The sequence below is a fragment of the Momordica charantia genome (assembly GCF_013281855.1).
Source record: "Momordica charantia cultivar OHB3-1 chromosome 5 unlocalized genomic scaffold, Mcharantia_2.0 BLBB01000005.1, whole genome shotgun sequence".
NCBI lineage: Eukaryota > Viridiplantae > Streptophyta > Magnoliopsida > Cucurbitales > Cucurbitaceae > Momordica > Momordica charantia.
Genome location: NW_028275163.1, coordinates 1,487,005 through 1,503,743, shown reverse-complemented (window position 1 = coordinate 1,503,743; position 16,739 = coordinate 1,487,005). Strand labels below are relative to the sequence as shown.

The 16,739-nt window shown below is 35.2% G+C and overlaps 3 protein-coding genes across 6 annotated transcripts; 1 reads left to right on the top strand and 2 right to left on the bottom strand.

The window, feature by feature from the left end:
• Window positions 1-725: 725 nt before the first annotated feature.
• Window positions 726-3,366, bottom strand: LOC111016071 (Cox19 family protein (CHCH motif)). The gene is made up of 3 exons (XM_022291349.2): window positions 3,198-3,366; window positions 2,041-2,117; window positions 726-965 (listed from the first exon to the last, which is right to left on the bottom strand). The coding sequence occupies exons 1-3, from the start codon at window positions 3,292-3,294 to the stop codon at window positions 918-920; spliced, it is 222 nt and encodes a 73-aa protein (XP_022147041.1). The 5' UTR covers window positions 3,295-3,366; the 3' UTR covers window positions 726-917.
• A 548-nt stretch (window positions 3,367-3,914) lies between these two features.
• LOC111016072 (NADPH:adrenodoxin oxidoreductase, mitochondrial) lies at window positions 3,915-9,760 on the bottom strand. The gene is made up of 14 exons (XM_022291350.2): window positions 9,486-9,760; window positions 9,226-9,403; window positions 9,035-9,139; window positions 8,639-8,752; window positions 8,504-8,557; window positions 8,153-8,269; window positions 7,888-7,997; window positions 7,732-7,805; window positions 7,239-7,300; window positions 6,782-6,980; window positions 6,443-6,503; window positions 5,604-5,671; window positions 5,071-5,216; window positions 3,915-4,567 (listed from the first exon to the last, which is right to left on the bottom strand). The coding sequence occupies exons 2-14, from the start codon at window positions 9,346-9,348 to the stop codon at window positions 4,334-4,336; spliced, it is 1,467 nt and encodes a 488-aa protein (XP_022147042.1). The 5' UTR covers window positions 9,349-9,403; window positions 9,486-9,760; the 3' UTR covers window positions 3,915-4,333.
• Window positions 9,761-10,504: 744 nt separating this feature from the next.
• LOC111016135 (rac-like GTP-binding protein RHO1) lies at window positions 10,505-15,328 on the top strand. Of its 4 annotated transcripts, XM_022291435.2 has the most exons (7): window positions 10,522-10,977; window positions 11,139-11,226; window positions 12,268-12,377; window positions 12,472-12,535; window positions 13,223-13,287; window positions 13,484-13,549; window positions 14,956-15,328. In XM_022291435.2, the coding sequence occupies exons 1-7, from the start codon at window positions 10,591-10,593 to the stop codon at window positions 15,052-15,054; spliced, it is 879 nt and encodes a 292-aa protein (XP_022147127.1). In that variant the 5' UTR covers window positions 10,522-10,590; the 3' UTR covers window positions 15,055-15,328. The 4 variants fall into 4 exon arrangements, 2 of the variants coding, with proteins under 2 accessions (XP_022147128.1, XP_022147127.1); XR_015790885.1 differs by lacking the exon at window positions 13,484-13,549 and having other exon boundaries at window positions 10,505-10,977; window positions 12,472-12,519; window positions 13,096-13,287; window positions 14,956-15,039; XM_022291436.2 differs by lacking the exon at window positions 13,484-13,549 and having other exon boundaries at window positions 10,506-10,977.
• Window positions 15,329-16,739: the final 1,411 nt, after the last annotated feature.

Here is a 16,739-nt window from a genome sequence, read left to right as displayed (position 1 = left end):
GCATTATAATCTTTTTTATCTTCTCAAATAGTAATAGGCAAAAGCGTGATCCGTATTATGTTTTTTTATTTATTTTAAATTTTGCTATATTTATAATAAATATATTTACTTTATTGTTTATACATACATACATCCTGCGAATTCTTCCACACTAAGTCTTAATGCAGTACAAAGTCCTGTTCAATACAAAGGCGAAGTTGCAGTATAATTATTTTTGCTTAACTTAAATAGCCTCGGGAAAATAGGTCATGAAATGTAACTCAGTCATAGTCCAACCAAATTCAGATTTCATAGTTCAACTAGATTCAAATCTTGTTTAAAAAAAAAAGATTAAAATTTTATTATCCTAAAAAACAATCTACAATGGAACATGTTATTAATAGCATCTATTAGAAATGTATATAAAACTTAATGACAGTACCCAAAAAATCAGAGTATTGATAGAGACATGCGTTACTGATGTCAATCGCTTGCTCTCTTCTGGTATCTCTATCAACATCATTTCTGCCGTAACTCATAATTGCATATACCAGATTGCTCAATGCCTCGGCAGGGGTTATAGTCTTCAAACTATTCAAAACTAATCGAGGATTAATCCATGTTTACAATTTCCTGTATTCTAACAATGAGGATTTATCAACATCGACGTGTGTGTATATATTATTTTGAGTACAATGTGGGGTATGAGGATTATAGCTCACGCCGGCAACATAGAGATAATTGAATATGCATAAGATGGTATCTTTTATTAGTGGACGAACAACGGCAAGTCAGTAATACACTTTGCATTATTATCTCAATGAGGCACTGGATTAAAAAAAATCTACAGCTACAAGAAGACTATGAATGTATGTAGATACTAGATAGCTTACTAAACTTACATACTTTAACATCAAGCAAAATGCCCAAAGATAAATTCACGAAAAGAAAGACCGTTTCCTGTTGCGTTCCAGTCGAGCTTCCCGCTGAAAAGGAGACAGAATTCATTGGATCTAGAAGCTTTATAAACAGAAGTAATGTATGAGAAAAGATAGGATCCGATTCCGGACAGCCTATGAAACATCACTATATTTACTTAACATAGATAGGAAATATCATGGAAGCACTTTGCACAATGTTCCTCACGGAATATAGATAGGCAGAGGGTTAAAATTATCCGGTATGAAGAAAGAAAAGAAAACAAAGAAGTTATCAACCCTATCATGAACCAAATAATATTTCCATCTTATGGGCCATAATATCTATAATAGTATCCTTGTAACTTCTAGTTCTTAAGGCTTAAATTCATCTTCTCTAATTTGGACCCCAAAGTTTAAAAAGTTCTATTTTAGTTCTTAAGGTTTGACAGGTTTCAAATTCATTCCATTCCCAACGTTAAAATTTCAGTGAAAGAATTATTGACAAAATGACATTCTATTATCTTGCCAACAAACATTTACATAGTTCATATCATCGTGTTAGCATAGGCGAAGAAGTTGAAAGATTAAAGAAAATCAGTATCAAAGGGTGGAGGTATGAGGTATCACTTATCAGTTATCAGGTAACAACAAATGAGTCATGACACTTTGAGTCTTTTGCTAAAGTTCTAAACAACAAAGACAAGATCCAGAACATGTAAAACACATGATTTATAAACTTTGGGGGCAAAGCTATATTTTGTATCGTTTAAGATCAAACACATGATTTATTGAAACTGGAAAACTGAAGTGGTATGAATAGTCAGTTCCAATAATGTCCTAATAAAATGAGGGCATTTGATCTCCCTGATCCATAAACCTCACAAGCAAATGAGCACAACCTCAAGAGGCAAAAAACATAACAAATTATAACTAGTAAAGGTCAACCTTGGCTAACTGAGGTACCATCATCCCAGTTTAGGTAAAACTCCCATAAATCTTGAGCATATATTTTCAGTATCACATATCACAAAATTTCACACCCCCTCCCCCCCCAAACACGCGCGCGCACACACACACACACAAATGGAAATAGACTCTTATCACTGCTTAATTACATATGATGACTGAAAAAATAAAATACCTCCTTTTTCTTGCATTCCTTGTAAACGTCAAAATGTTCTTGACATTTGTTCTTCTCTGAGCTATGTTCTTCAAGACCTAAAGCATTTGCAAAAGGAGACTTTCTATGATAAGAAGACAAAAAAATGTTTTCTGACATAAATTCTAAATAGAACGAAGTAAAATAGAAAATTCCAAATTGGTGAAATTAGTAATCAGAATACCAACTAGTCAATAGTAAAAAATTGAAGATCAACAACGATTGTATTCGTTTAAAAATTCAAATTACATCATCCATACAAGATTAAATTTCACTTTACACATGATTTATCAGCTAGCGACAATTATGCATGCTTTTCAGAAACAATCTATAAGGCACAATCTTAAAGTTTTAGATAAGAGTGCAAAAACCTTGAGGTCGAGGCTAAAACATTTGTCCTTGACTTAAGACGCAGCTCGAGGCTTCTGCCTTAAATGTATTCTAAGGCATAATTCTGTCCATATGTGGTGTTATCATTACTCCTAAATGAAAACAAATACACACAACGACCTCCAAAAACACTTAAAACTATCTTATGAATGTAGCTCTAAGAACAAGCCAAGATGAAATCGGATTAGATTGCAGATGTTGAATGATAACTAAATTAGTTTTGGGGCGGAAGAACCATCAAACTAAGTTACTCCTAATTTGACATTTTAAATTAGAACTTGGCCTTTGCCCAAAGGAACGGGGAATCAAGATAAGGGCTTGAAAATCCTAGTAAAAGTTCCTTCTCCGCTATTGTCATTGTTAGAACAGTAAGTGAACTCAACACAAATCCACTCTAAGAAGTGTCACGACGGTTCAATCAAGAATACCCTAGTTGAACAATCTTCATTAATTGAACTAAGGTAGAAGATGGAAACACTACCCCTAGAAAAGGAAACAAAACAGGCTAACCAATTATTCAACTAACAGAGATTAGAGAATCGCCATGAAAATTAAAGGTTCCATTTCATCATCACTAACAATAAATTCGCGAGTTTAACTACCAGAACATACTTTAAAAAATTGATGCACGGCACGCAATAATCTTCAAGGAAACCACTAGAATAAGTGCAAATGGATACGTAATTAACACTCTGACGTCTGACGGAGAATCGTAGAAAAACGGAAATTGAGTAAGAGCGCGAACATACATTTGAGGGAAGCGCTGTACTGAGGATAACAAGGAGAATCAGAAATCCTGGCAGCACTGGCATACGGCGGTGCCGAATCCCTTGTAGTGGAAGCCATGGCTAAGAAGCTTTCTCTGAGTGGAAAATGGAGGTCTCTTGAAGCGAATCTGTGAAATTCCGGAGAGGAGAGAGAATCAGTCTCATTTTATACGTAATTGTATCGTGCGGAAAGGGCCAAGGGTACTAAAAAAACCGTCGAACCGATAATCGGACCGGTTGCGCGCTTCGTATGTTATAAACCGAACTTTTCGGTTCGGTTCGGTTTAGGCTAAAACCGGACAAACTTCTATGGATTGATCGGCTCTTCTTTTATGCGTTCTATGCAAGAGGAAGCATGTGGTTTACATGCAACGGCTTTCTTTTTTTTAAGAGAAGAAAAAAACCGAATGAAGTCCAAATCGAACCGATTGATTTTGAGCAAAATACGGTGATTCGGTCTTCATTTGCAAACTGGCCCAGCAGTTTAGTTCTCGAAGTCATTTAAAACTTTGGCCATTTGCTTATTTTCTTTTTGTTTAATCGATATGTAACATTTGTTACACTCCCAACAAAACTCGGCCAAGATGTAATTTTCTTATGGTTTTTTTTTTAAGAAAAAAATCGAATATGTCAACGCATAAAAGAAAAAAAAATCCTGAAAATGTCTACTAGATGATTTCATCATTTTATGCAAAAGGGTAAAAAAAATTCCTTCAAAAGCCTTGCAGAAATCAAGTGAAAATTTTACAATATGTCAACGCATAATTTTGTTCATAACTTCATATGTGGTGTTTCTTGCACCACAAAAAGAATGTTTAGCCTATTTTATTGACTAACTGTTCGATTGGAAGTCGATTCCATCTACATACCAGGCAAAAAACTGACACTCCGAGTAGAGTCGACTGCCCATTACAGTCTTGAATATTAGGAGATGAAAGCATGATCAGAATGGAAATGGCTCGATACTTCGGGGTCTCGTAGGTTGTCCCTAAAGTAGAAGTGAAATAACGAAGCGGAGCAGCTAGGAAGGGCGCCCCGGGGCTTTCTCTGGAACCTCTTGCAAGAAAATGGTTTCATCCTCTAAGGAGTGTTCATGAGAAAGAGTCTTCATAATTTACTCATTCCATGGCCACCTTCAGTAGCTCCTCCCAAGTGGTTAACTTTTCTCTTGGTTTGTTCTTCAGATTCCCAAGCCTCTTTTCTGTAGAGTCTATCCTTTCCCAGGCGCTAAACGGCACAACTCTTACATTTCGATCGTCTAGTTTGTGGAGGAGACCTTCTCTCCCGGGTTTCGATAAGCTAGACAAGGACCCCGATGCTCTTTTATCGAGGTCTTCACATATGCTCGTGACCTGATGAATCAATGATGGAAGAAGGTTAAAAAATGGAAAAGAAAACTATGTATGCGTATATATAAGCTTTTAGGGGATCGAACTCCATAATATTTGTCATGGTGAAGGATTTGTGGCAGGATAAGGATGATCAAGGCCATGGTTACATCATAAATAGAAGATACTGGGTTGTCTAAAAATGAAATCCCCAAAGCTTGAAGTAAAAATTAATTAAAATTAATTATATTCTGCTCAACTGGTTAAGGCATCTTCGACTAAAAGGTCGGAGGTTTGAATATCCATCCCCACACGAGGTTGAATCCAAAACTATGGAGGGTATCTCTACGGGCACCCCCCCTTTGGGTGTCCCTCTAATTTATTTATTGAAATTCGTTTTTGCTCAATTATCCCCCATCTAGTCTATTCCTTCACGTTTTACCATAATAAGCCGAGCGAAACAAATATAATGAAGAAACCAAAAGAAAACCAATTGCCGAGGAGGAGAGATGGATTTGAATACTCACTGTTTCTTCAGCACAATAGAGATTTGTTGCAATAATTCCAGTTGGTCCTCTCTTCAACCACCCACATACATACAATCCTTTCTCAAGTTGTACGGCGTCGCCATAAGTATTACTTACAACTCGACCTCTCACATTGGGTACTATTCCTGGAAATGGAACAATCAGCAAAGAAAAACGTTACAAAAGAAGTCTTTTCACGGTAGCTCGGTGGATAAATTAATAAACCGAGACATGAGGAGAGTTTATTAATTCCAGTGCAGATGGTAGAAAAGTAAAGCTGCAAAAAGCATTCAAAATATGAAGCAATCTTGTCGGATACATATTCGATCCACAGCCTTTCTTGATGTTGCACATGATTTTTTTCTTCTTTTCTTTTCTCCTATTACTTCTTCGTGGTAGTTAATAAAGAAAAACGAGTCAACTTGAGTACATGGAAATAATGAACAGACTACGACATCAGCACAAGTAAGAAATGAAAACTAAAGAAATAAATAAGGGTAGACAGAGGTCTCATGGAAATCTTAATCTCATACCTTTCTGATGATCGAAGGGTAAACCATCAATTGGCACCGATTTGTAACCTATGCTCTTCAGCACCATCCTACAAAAAGTTGAGTTAAATTATCGAGAAAGCAATTGAATCTAGATGAGCATTTTTTCACAGAAAATAAATAACCTACTATGTCTGCTAAAACACAAAGAAAATACATATTCATATTTACTATCTCATATCTTTTTAATTTTAAATTGTGTGTGAGAGAGCTGCTTTATCTTGGTGTAAATGCTCCCCCCATTTGCAAATTATAGTCTTTGTCCAAATTGGAAGTCTTTTATGTAAACGTCGGTTTGGGTTTTATCCCCTACTGTTCGTTTCATTGATCAATAAAATCTCTATTTCTCTTTCCAAAAAATATGTGAGAGACAACAAGTTCTAACTTCAATGAGTGAAAAGTTTTCATACAATTCATCCATGTAACGAGGAAAAGAAATCTTTTTTTTTATAGATGGGAGTCGGAGCTTTGCTCCCCTTTACCCAGGGGTACTAGCGATCACCCCAAGGCCCGGACTTCGGAGACATCAAAGATTTTTAGTATTAAGCTCACCAGAAGGTTCGAACTTAAGACCTCTAAGTCAGTATGATCAAGAGGCACCAAGCCCCTGCCAATTGGGCCACCCCGTGGGGGCAATGAGGAAAAAAAATCGTTGTGCAGGCAAGTGAAAAATACACGCTTCTGCTGAATAGTTATACATCCAACAAAATAAAAATATTTCAATAGACACTTGCAGATAGGCTAACGTGCCATCCTAACAAATAGTATAATGTAAAATTTGCTACATAAAAAACATTGAAATTTTAAAAATTGAAAATTACTGGCAGTCAAGGTCTTCAAACTCCCCAGTACCTCTGGCTATTTGCTTTCCAGAACTAGTACCTACAGAACAAAAGCAAATAAAGCACTTACTAGCATAAGGACACACTAGGATGGGCTGGGATGTATCTCATTGTGAAGGACCATAAGTAATTTCCAATAATAAGGGAAAAATGAAGCATAACGAGCAAAAGAAATTGGACTTCCAAAATCTATCACTATTTCATAACATCATCTTTGATGAGCTTGGGAAAAATCTATTGAAATAAGTTCTTCAGCCTACATAATTGGCATGCATCTAATCAGGACACATAAGAAAAAGGACAATCACAGACAGTTACCTTCAAGAACTGTCTTTTCAAAGCGAACACCAGCAACATGGTCTTTTTTGTCTACTAAACTCAAAAACTTCTCTGGTTTCCGGAAGAAAATAAAATGCAGTTCGCGTAGACCTGTGCCAGAATGGGGAGGTCCAGAGGCAGCAGCCTTAGCAAGCAACTCATAAACTCTCCTCTGTATTCGACTGTTTTTCACCTCTTCCTTTTCAAACGACAGTATTAACGAGGGTGCCATTGATAAGACAGCATAATGTCTATTTGGGTGTGTGGATGTGGATGTATATGTGAAAGAGAGAAAGAGGGGGTCTTGATCTAAGGATCACTCTTAAGCTATGAGACCTACATGATAGCCAACTGCACCACCCCCTAAAGATAGAGAGAACTAAAATACTACATTTATTTTTAGAGAACACCATAAAATCTCATCAGTCAACGTAAAATAACTTTAGTGGAATTATACCTCATCTGTTGGGCTCTTGAGCAAATCAGATTCATGTATGCGAATGTGCAAGTCCTTAATACCTGCAGTGAAGAAATTAAACCAACTAATAATATAATATCATCAGTAATGGTTTGAAAAATAGACAGTGGAACCCATGACATATTATACCAGCAAAATGCTAATGCAAAAATCAAAAGAGATGAGAACTCTATTGTAGTATAACCAATCATAAGAGCATACAGATTAAACTAATAGGACGCACAGTCATTTTGTCTGTATCACTGTTCTTTTCACGAGATAAAAATATTACATATACATACAAACGAAGGAAGTAGAACATGATAAAGATTGATTACCCAGGACATAATAGAGATATGAGTAACTCAAAACATGTTTAGGCTTGACAAATAAAAATAAAAAATAATTTCCCACTTAGATTAGTCTCAACAACAATGGTACAAGAGTATTGCAAATAAACATCAAAATCAATTTTAAGGATGCCGAAGAATACCAAGAACTTCACGTAGTTCTTTAGCAGTGCAAGCTGCTTGAACTGGTCCACGTCTTCCAACCAAAAACACTTTCCTATAATTATATGACCAACAATAAAGATAAGAAGAAAACTAGAATTAATCTTGAAGCTATAATAAACACAAAAACAAGAAACCTTATAGAGCTCTCCTGCAAAACCTCCAATGCATGACTAGCAATATCTGTAGTTGCCAATTCTGGTATTGGTCGTAAAAGGATGCGTGCAACATCTAGAGCTACATTTCCCTAGAGGTTAGAAACATATTTCAATTTGTCATTCAATCTATCTTAAAAGCTACATGTTTCTTCCCACGTCACATGAATTTATTAGGAAATAGAAGTAAAATTGCTTGACTAAAATTTCTATCAATATAAATTTTAATTGAATAGCTTGGAGTTACCTGGCCAAGGATTACAGCGGTATCAGTAGCCTTCACATCAGGATTTAGATTTCTGCAATCTGGGTGTCCATTGTACCACCAAACAAATTCCCTGGCCGAGTGTATGCCAGACAAATCCTATAACAAGATATGATATCCAAAGTCAATGTGTTTAACTAACAGATATATGAATTACTAGTTTGAGTTCCATCAATGGTTTAGGAAAGATAAGAAAAAAAATAATCCAATTTCATTATGATTGCAAAATTATCATTTTAAATTTAGGCAGTACGAACTATGATGAACCAATCCACCAGGCGGCAATAAACTAGAAGTACAAAATCTCTAGTTATAAGTTATAACTAAACTTACTTCTCCAGGAATGCTGAGAGTTTTGTCACTTTCTGCTCCATATGCAAGCACAACCTGATTAAATGTGCACAATCATTTAGAAAATAAGAAAGAAGCCGTTGATTATCGTCATGTGTCTGAACCCCAAAAACTAACCGCATGGTACAGCTCACGGAGATCCAATAATGAAATGGAAGATCCAAGCTTGATATTACCAAAGAATGAACACCTTGGATGTTGTGCAACCCGAGTAAATTGATTGACCACAATCTGTTGAGCACAGACAACAGCAATCTTTTAAAAGTCCAAATAAATCATTATTATAAATTTTCTTCTTGTTAACAGGAAATAGACGCATGCAAGCTCAAATATGAATGAGATTGTCTCTACCAGTTCCAACCGAAATTACATCAACAGAACAGAAGAAGAAGAATGTAGAGAAATCTTCAAAATCAATTGTAACGTGATCTTCAATCGCACATACAACTTATGCAGCACTTTCAAAATCTACAAGCATGGAGAATAAATAATAAAGCAAGGTTATCCTCTTACCTTTGTGTCCGGGTGATCGGGTGCCACGCCAGAGCGCACTAAACCAAAAGGGGTTGGTAAACGATCAATTATATCAACTTGAGCATCGGGATGCGCCTTCAACAGCTATTGATGCAGTTCACAAAAATAAGATATATTAATTTCAATACACGCCAATATATTTTATACGCCAAACCAGTAGAAAAATCCACCTTCTCAGCAGTGTAAAAACCAGCAGGTCCACTCCCAACTACGCAAATGTGAGTAGGAGGAGAAGCAAATGTTGAAAAGCCTTTACGTAAGAATGCCCTTGCTCTGAATAATGCCATTTGCATAATCAAAAAGCTTAAAGCTCAAAAAATGGTGCCCACAATCTTAGATTACAGTTAGCTGCATAGAAACGAGTTTGATTGAATCATAAGGTTGATAACGCTAAATCAAAAGATTCAATTCTACAGGTTTATATTGATACCTTCAAATTGACACGGTTGGCGTTAGGGATTGGATTAAATTCTACGCTTCTCCATTTTATTTCCTTGATTTCATTTCTTTTCATGGATTGAAGATGAAAGAATTGACCCATATCCTCCCAGAGAAGTACGCGAGAAAAGGGAAAATATGAACAAGACGAAGAGGGACAAATCCAGTGCAAAAACCCTAGCCAGATTTTCCGGGACGAAGCTCTGAGTTGAGATAAACGCAGGAATGATATGAATTTGGAGGCGCTAATGACACATGCACGAATATAAAAAAAACTTGTTATTTCTCACTTCTCACCTCACTATCCCGTGAAATTATTTTTTTTTTTAAACAATTAATTTTAAGTTTGATTCTTTATTTTTCCCTTTCAATTTTTTTATTCCTTATTTTTCTTTTTTAAGTTTTTTCTTAGATTCTTTATTTTACTTTTGAATTTTTTATATTCCTTAATTTTCCCTTTCTCAAATTTCTATTTCTTTATTTTGTTTCTGAGATTATTTATTTTGCTTTTCAAATTTTTCTCATAATCTTTTATATTTTTCATCTCCATAAAAAAAGAGAAGAGAGAAAAAAATAAATAAGAGAAAGGAGAGAAAAGAAGAGTAGATCGATAGAAAAAAAGAGCATATTGATGGAAAAAAAAGGACCAAATTAATAGGAGTGAAGATGTAATTTTAAGCTATTTTGATATTACTTTGTGTTACTATCTTGAATAATTTGGACCTAACTCAACTTAATTTGAGAACTTCGTTTTAAAATAAAAAAGTAGCGACGATCGATAGAAAAAAATGTAGAGATAAAAAAATACTATAGAGAGGGAAGAGAGAGGATGAAGGAAGAGTAGAAGTGGGAGATCAAACTCACATACTTTTGATTGGAGATATATATCAATTATCACTCAATTTTGATAAAAGTTTAAGCATTCATTAAACACATTTTTTTTTAATTTTGTCTAATAAATTTAAAAAAGTATACATATGCACGTGTAATTTGTCATTTCTACAACGGAAGATTTGAATTTCCACTATGTTTTATAGAAATGGAAAGAAAGTGGCGCCAGCGCGTCCAAACATCTCATTCAATTTCTTCCAAAATTGATGCTCTTTGATTCATCTCTCTCTGTGTGGGTGCCTTCTGTTTCCTCTTTTCGCCTCAAATCAAACCCAATTTCACCAATCAATGCTTCTTTTTCCCTCCCCCAGAAGTTTCTTCAAACCTTCCTTCCACTTTCTCCTCCCAAATTTCTCCTTTTCTTCTTCCAATCTCCAGTAGTTTCAACGGAGGGAGACAAGAAAAGGGGAATCTGTTATCTGGGTCTTCATCCAGATTCTCTCAATTTTCTTCCATTGAAGCAGAATCAGTCGACAATGTCCGCCGCCGCCGCCACTGCTGTTGGGAAGTTCGTCAAATGCGTGACGGTTGGAGATGGCGCCGTTGGGAAGACCTGCCTTCTCATTTCCTACACCAGCAACACTTTCCCAACTGTACGACCTCGTCTATTTGTTTTTTCTTTTTTTTTTCTCGAGTTCTGTTTGATTTTACCGTTCTTGCTTGTTTTCTTGGACTCTCTAGGTTATCTGCAGCTGCACTTTTGTTTCTCTCAAGGGAGAAATTCTCTGATTGATGATGTGTTTTGCATTGACAGGATTATGTTCCTACTGTGTTTGACAACTTCAGCGCCAATGTTTTGGTTAATGGGCAGTCTGTGAATTTGGGTCTCTGGGATACTGCTGGTAATTTCGCTTTTGTTCTGTTTCTGATTAGCATGCCTCCTCTGTTAATTTTGTTATTAAATTGTCAGGATTTTCTTTTCTGGGATTTATATTTTATCGTCTGTTTAGTCTTAAAGCTAGTTGCCTGTCCTCGCCAAGTCAAAAAAAGAAAAAGAAAAAAGTAAGAATCTTAACACCTAGCAACTGGAGCGATGATTTAGGAGATTTAACCAAACTTCAAGCCAAATGAAACTTTTAAGATCATAGGATCAGAATGAAACTAAACACAAATTATAGGATAGTTTAACTAACATATTGTAATATTTTCATTCAAGTTTTGTTGTCATAGAGAAAATTCTTGTGTCATCAATAGCTATAGCATATGGATATCTGGAAGTGTTATATCAATTCCATAAGAGGAAATTAAGATGCACTTTAAAACGAAACTATATTACAGAGTTGTTCTTATCAGAATGTGTCTTCCAAATCTGTCCAGTTCATAAGCTACTCCAGAGCTAGTTTCATCTTCTTCCTCACTTGTTTTTTTTTTTTATATTCGTGAGTGTCCGAGTTGGGTCAGCTCATGTGCACCTCGGCTAATCTCAAGGGACAACCGCCTGGCTTTACTATATTTTGTTGCCAAAAAAACTCGTAGGATATTAAATTTTAGGTAGATGGCCACCATGGTTTGTAGCAGTCTAAATTCTTTAGAGTATACCTTGGCCCATTTGGACCAATGGGTCAACCCATGATGGTTCTTCTTCACACGTTTTGTTAATAACAACATCGCTTTAGTTATTTTTTATTCCTTCTTTTACTTCTTATTTTATCGGTATAATCGAAAATCCAAATAAAGAACAAAAGTCCTTGTTTGGAAGGGCACTTGATGGGTTCGTATCTTCCAGAAATATCACCATGAATGTTGGAAACCTTGATAAAATATCATAACTTCGGATAACATTCTTAAAAAAAAAAGATATTGCCACTAGTTTCTTCAGCCTTCGAATACGAAATTGACTGTGTATCTAAGTCTTGTATAGAAGTTAAAAGATCCCTTTACAGGTCAAGAGGATTATAACAGGCTGAGACCTTTGAGTTACAGAGGAGCTGATGTTTTCCTTCTTGCCTTTTCGCTCATAAGTAGGGCCAGCTTTGAAAATGTATCCAAGAAAGTAAGTTCGTTTTCCTCCTTAATTCTGGCTATGCTTATCATTATTGTTTATATGGTATTTAAATTATTCTTCATGTCTTTTTCTTTTGGAACAGTGGATCCCAGAGCTAAGGCATTATGCCCCATCAGTGCCCATTATTCTTGTAGGGACCAAACTAGGTGCCTTTCTTCTTTAACTTTAATCTAATTTCATTGCCCGAACTATCAGTTCCTTCTCTCTTAAGTAAAATTCTCATAATTTTTCTGATGGTTCCACACATGGGAATGCCACTGTTAACTTTTCACAAACGCCATTAGATGAATATGTGTGTTTCAATATCACTAATTAAAAGCCTTGAGGAGCGATTGGGGCCTTATGGTATCACCTACTATAAGATCTTGTGTTGGAACCTTGGGGTGAGCATAATACCAAAAATCTTTGATGTCTCCCAAGTTTGGATCCCGGGGCGGGTGCCCCCAATCATAGGGGTAAAAGCTAAAGAGTTACCAATTTCAGGTCACCATGAAAAGAAACGAATCATCTAATTAGAGATCTACGTTTCCCAATACCAAAGCACGCAACTTCTTGGCCATCTATCTTCTACGTGCAAGTCCATACATTAAACCAGTACCCCTCACATGATATCGACGACGTATTTGTATTATGTAAAATGATGCATGGTAGTGTCTCTAAAATGTATGTCTCTAAAATGTGTGTCTCATTGTTCTGTAATTTCTAGGGGAAGATTATTCTTGAAGCTCCTCCTCGTCCCCCACCCGCCCCTACACTTGTCCCACAAATCTGTTCGTTGCATTGTGTGGTATTGTTCTGATTGAAAGTCCTATTGCTGTTACTTGGGATGGCAGATCTGAGAGACGACGGACGATTCCTCTTGGACTATCCCGGGGCACATACAATATCGACGAAACAGGTCAGTAATTGGAACTACTTCATTTTCCTTTTGAATCTCGCCCATTATATCCTTGCTGAATTTGCTTTCCTTAAAACTACCACCACACTCCCATCACAGAGTGCTTTGCAGTCTCTTTATTGTTCATACTCCCTCTTCCCAAACTTTCAAGGAAAACAAGTAAACTAATTTATTCTTCCCCCCTCTCTCTGGACAGGGCGAGGAATTAAAGAAGCTTATTGGAGCAGTGGCATATATTGAATGCAGCTCAAAGACACAACAGGTGTGTAATAATTGCCTCTTAGTATATTAGAAGATATGGATTAAGGGATAAAAAGTAATTTCAACTCCTATTTAAGGGCCAATTAAATAGCCTTCATAAATAAAACATCGAAGGACTTGGATCAGCTATGCTCGGATTGTCACGAAGGGTGATGAAATGATCAGGAACTAACCCTTTAATTAGTGGTGCAAGTTGAACCCAAAAAAAAACTAAAGAAACCAATCGAATTGAGTCCGTTTGATCAGTTTGAATTGTCCTCATGATAGAACCAAATAGCCGGAATAGATTGAAATTGAAAGATAAGAGGATAGAAGGACTATAATAATTCCTATGTAATTCGAGGTACTTAGACCATCCCTTCTTTACATCACTTAAGCCTAAACCACACTAAACAATTGTCTCACTCAATCCTTCCTTTCCCACTCGCTCTAGTTATATCTAATCTTCCTAACAAGTTCTCTATCTAATTACTAATCTACCCTTAGTGCCCTAATAATATTCCTAATTCTATCCTAATAGCATTAGGATCAACTTATCATTTCAAGTGTCTAAAGCATAAACTAAAAAATAGTTGTTTGGATCATTTTGGATATACTTCGTCGATTTCAATTGATTTTGGGAACTAAAGTAGGACTAAAACATAACTTTTACCATACCCAAACGATACCCTAATGTGTTTGTTTTTGTGGACCTGTCATTTTATTGCTCATGACTGCATGCATTAGCTCAATGTGGCAAGCTTCAATTGAAATTGGAGGGACTTGTTAACTCTTTCTCTAACTTGTGGTCTTCTGTTCTTAATTAAAACCGAATATAATACCCCAAGGTTATTTTGACAAAACTTCTATTTTAATAACTTTTTTAGATAACTATTTTTTCTTAAAATACTTCTTTAAAATAGTTTTAATTAAAGTACTTACAGTGTCTGGTTACATTTTCATAAAAGTGATAAGTTTTTTTGGTTGCACTACATTTAAAAGTGATTCTACAGATGTTAAATTACCATAAAGTGATTCTCGACCAATTACTTTACAAATAAATTTTTTTATAACCTGAAATTGAATCTATTTAGCTTTTTGCTTACTTCTTTATAATCGGGAGCACCCACATTCATTCGAAGGCCTGGACCTGGGGGACATCGGATTTTGATATTAAATCACTCGGAGATTTGAACATGGGATCTCTTGCTAGGTGTTACCAAGAGACTTTATGCCCTTGCCTCAAGGGAGGCCTTTAGAATCACTTTTTAATTATTGCAAAAGTGATTTTTATTTGTTACTAAACGCACTCGATCTTTCTACATACTCATATATATATATATATATATTACTTTTTCCTTTTTTTATGGGCTCTCTAAAATCACTTGGGGAAAGTTAATCCAAATGAAACTCTTTTTTGCAATGCAGAATGTAAAAGCTGTCTTTGATGCTGCAATCAAGGTGGTTCTTCAACCTCCAAAACCCAAGAAGCCGAAGAGAAAACATCCAATTTGCAACGTTCTCTAATCAAGGTCAAGCCTCTCTTCACTTAACACAGTAGTTTGGTATTTTATCCCATATCACTTGTAATTAAACTATCTTGCATGTTAACTTCTATTATACATACATATCCAACTCGATCTTTATAGGATGTATTTTAACAGTTGTGTTATTTTATCGTAATCGCTGGTTCTATTCTTGAATATAAAGAGATTTCCACTCGTTGTAATATAAGCTTCATGGTCACCTCTACTCCAATCTCTTTCTACAAGTTTCTCTATTTATTGGACAAATTTGATTAGATAGCCGTTATCATTTGACATATGGTTGCATTTTTTTTTTTTTGATATCATGAGTGTCCAGACCATTGTTGACATATAGTTGTAATTATTTTTTACATTCAAGATCTTTTATTTTGGATTTGTGCCCTACAAAATAAGAGTCAACGTCATGACGTGTACAGTAAGTAAAAAGAAAGAATATGAATCGAATAATGAAATCTAACACCCATCACAAAGAAAATTTGAATAGAATATTGTAGAGAGTGATTTACATACATATATATATATTTGAAATTCTTTTAAAAGTTGACTGGGAGAATAATTATTGGTGCTCCAAATGCTTAGTTGGATGTCATTTGGCTTTGAGAATACGAAACTGTGAGGCCTTTTTGAACAGTGGAGGTTCAGAGTAGGAAATAGGATAAGGAATTCTGCATGGGAATTGGGAAAGCTTTGGGCGGACGATACGTCGGCTTGCCCAGATCCGTAAATATTGCAAATAGTAAGCGTAAAGGTGAAAACGTCGACTTCTCAGCGACAGATCGGAAATTAAAAAAGCCTTCCTTATAAAAAAAAAAAAAAGAAATATAAAACCTCGTTAGGACTTGGGCTACGTTATTTATTATTATTGTTTAATAAAAAAAAAGGTTAAACAATAGAGACGTTTTAACTAATGAGTTTTTTTTTTTTTTTTTTTTTTTGCAAAGAATTTTTGTTGACCAAAAAATCGTTTGTTCGAATTTTCCACTTTGAAAAAAAAAGATGTTGCTTTTAACTATGTAATGGGTGACCATTTTGCATAGTTAGGGGAGAAAAAAGAGAGGAGGTTTTTTAATACAACATATGGAGGTGGAAATTTGAATTTACGACCTTTCGGTCGTAGATAGGTGCATTGACCAGTTAAATTATGTTCAATTGACACATAAAAAAATGTTGTTTTTTAAAGATAAAAGAGGTGTTGTTGTTAGGCTATATTCTAGAGTGTTTTTGATATAACAAAAGACAATTATGGATCAAAATGTTATGTATGTGAACATAAAATAACTTTGGAAAAAAGTAAGAGTACCTAAAAAGTGTTATTGTCTAGAAATTTGACCGAAAAAGCAATTAACAGCATTTATTAGAGTACTCATGACTAATTTATTTGTATGCAACCCATTTGCAAATCTTTTTTAGCCGATAGAAACATAAATTAGCTATTAAGACATGTATATAAGTTTTATTATCAACTAAAAAAGTATTTTCATTTTTTTTAATAAAATTTTTATCAGAAAAAATGCTTTAATTAAAAATACTACTCTTAGAACTAGTGTTTACCCCATCCAAATAACAAAAAATATTTAGGTGTTTACCGCATTTTTTATTGGTCACCATTTAATTTTTGACGGGGAGAAGAGAGAAATGAAGAAAATGGTTTTTTTTTTTTTTTTT

Bases quoted from the DNA above. Each gene is read 5' to 3' on its own strand.
- LOC111016072 (XM_022291350.2), bottom strand. From the start codon at position 9,348: ATGCAAATGGCATTATTCAGAGCAAGGGCATTCTTACGTAAAGGCTTT. The intron at 7,301-7,731 runs GTATTCTTCGGC...TCTTCACTGCAG, and splicing joins AGAACTACGTGAAGTTCTTG to GTATTAAGGACTTGCACATT. The intron at 6,981-7,238 runs GTATAATTCCAC...TCGTTTGAAAAG, and splicing joins TCAAGAGCCCAACAGATGAG to GAAGAGGTGAAAAACAGTCG.
- LOC111016071 (XM_022291349.2), bottom strand. From the start codon at position 3,294: ATGGCTTCCACTACAAGGGATTCGGCACCGCCGTATGCCAGTGCTGCC. The intron at 2,118-3,197 runs GTATGTTCGCGC...CAAATGCTTTAG, and splicing joins GTACAGCGCTTCCCTCAAAT to GTCTTGAAGAACATAGCTCA. The intron at 966-2,040 runs GTATTTTATTTT...TCTCCTTTTCAG, and splicing joins AGGAATGCAAGAAAAAGGAG to CGGGAAGCTCGACTGGAACG.
- LOC111016135 (XM_022291435.2), top strand. From the start codon at position 10,591: ATGCTCTTTGATTCATCTCTCTCTGTGTGGGTGCCTTCTGTTTCCTCT. The intron at 11,227-12,267 runs GTAATTTCGCTT...ATCCCTTTACAG, and splicing joins GGGTCTCTGGGATACTGCTG to GTCAAGAGGATTATAACAGG. The intron at 12,378-12,471 runs GTAAGTTCGTTT...CTTTTGGAACAG, and splicing joins TTGAAAATGTATCCAAGAAA to TGGATCCCAGAGCTAAGGCA.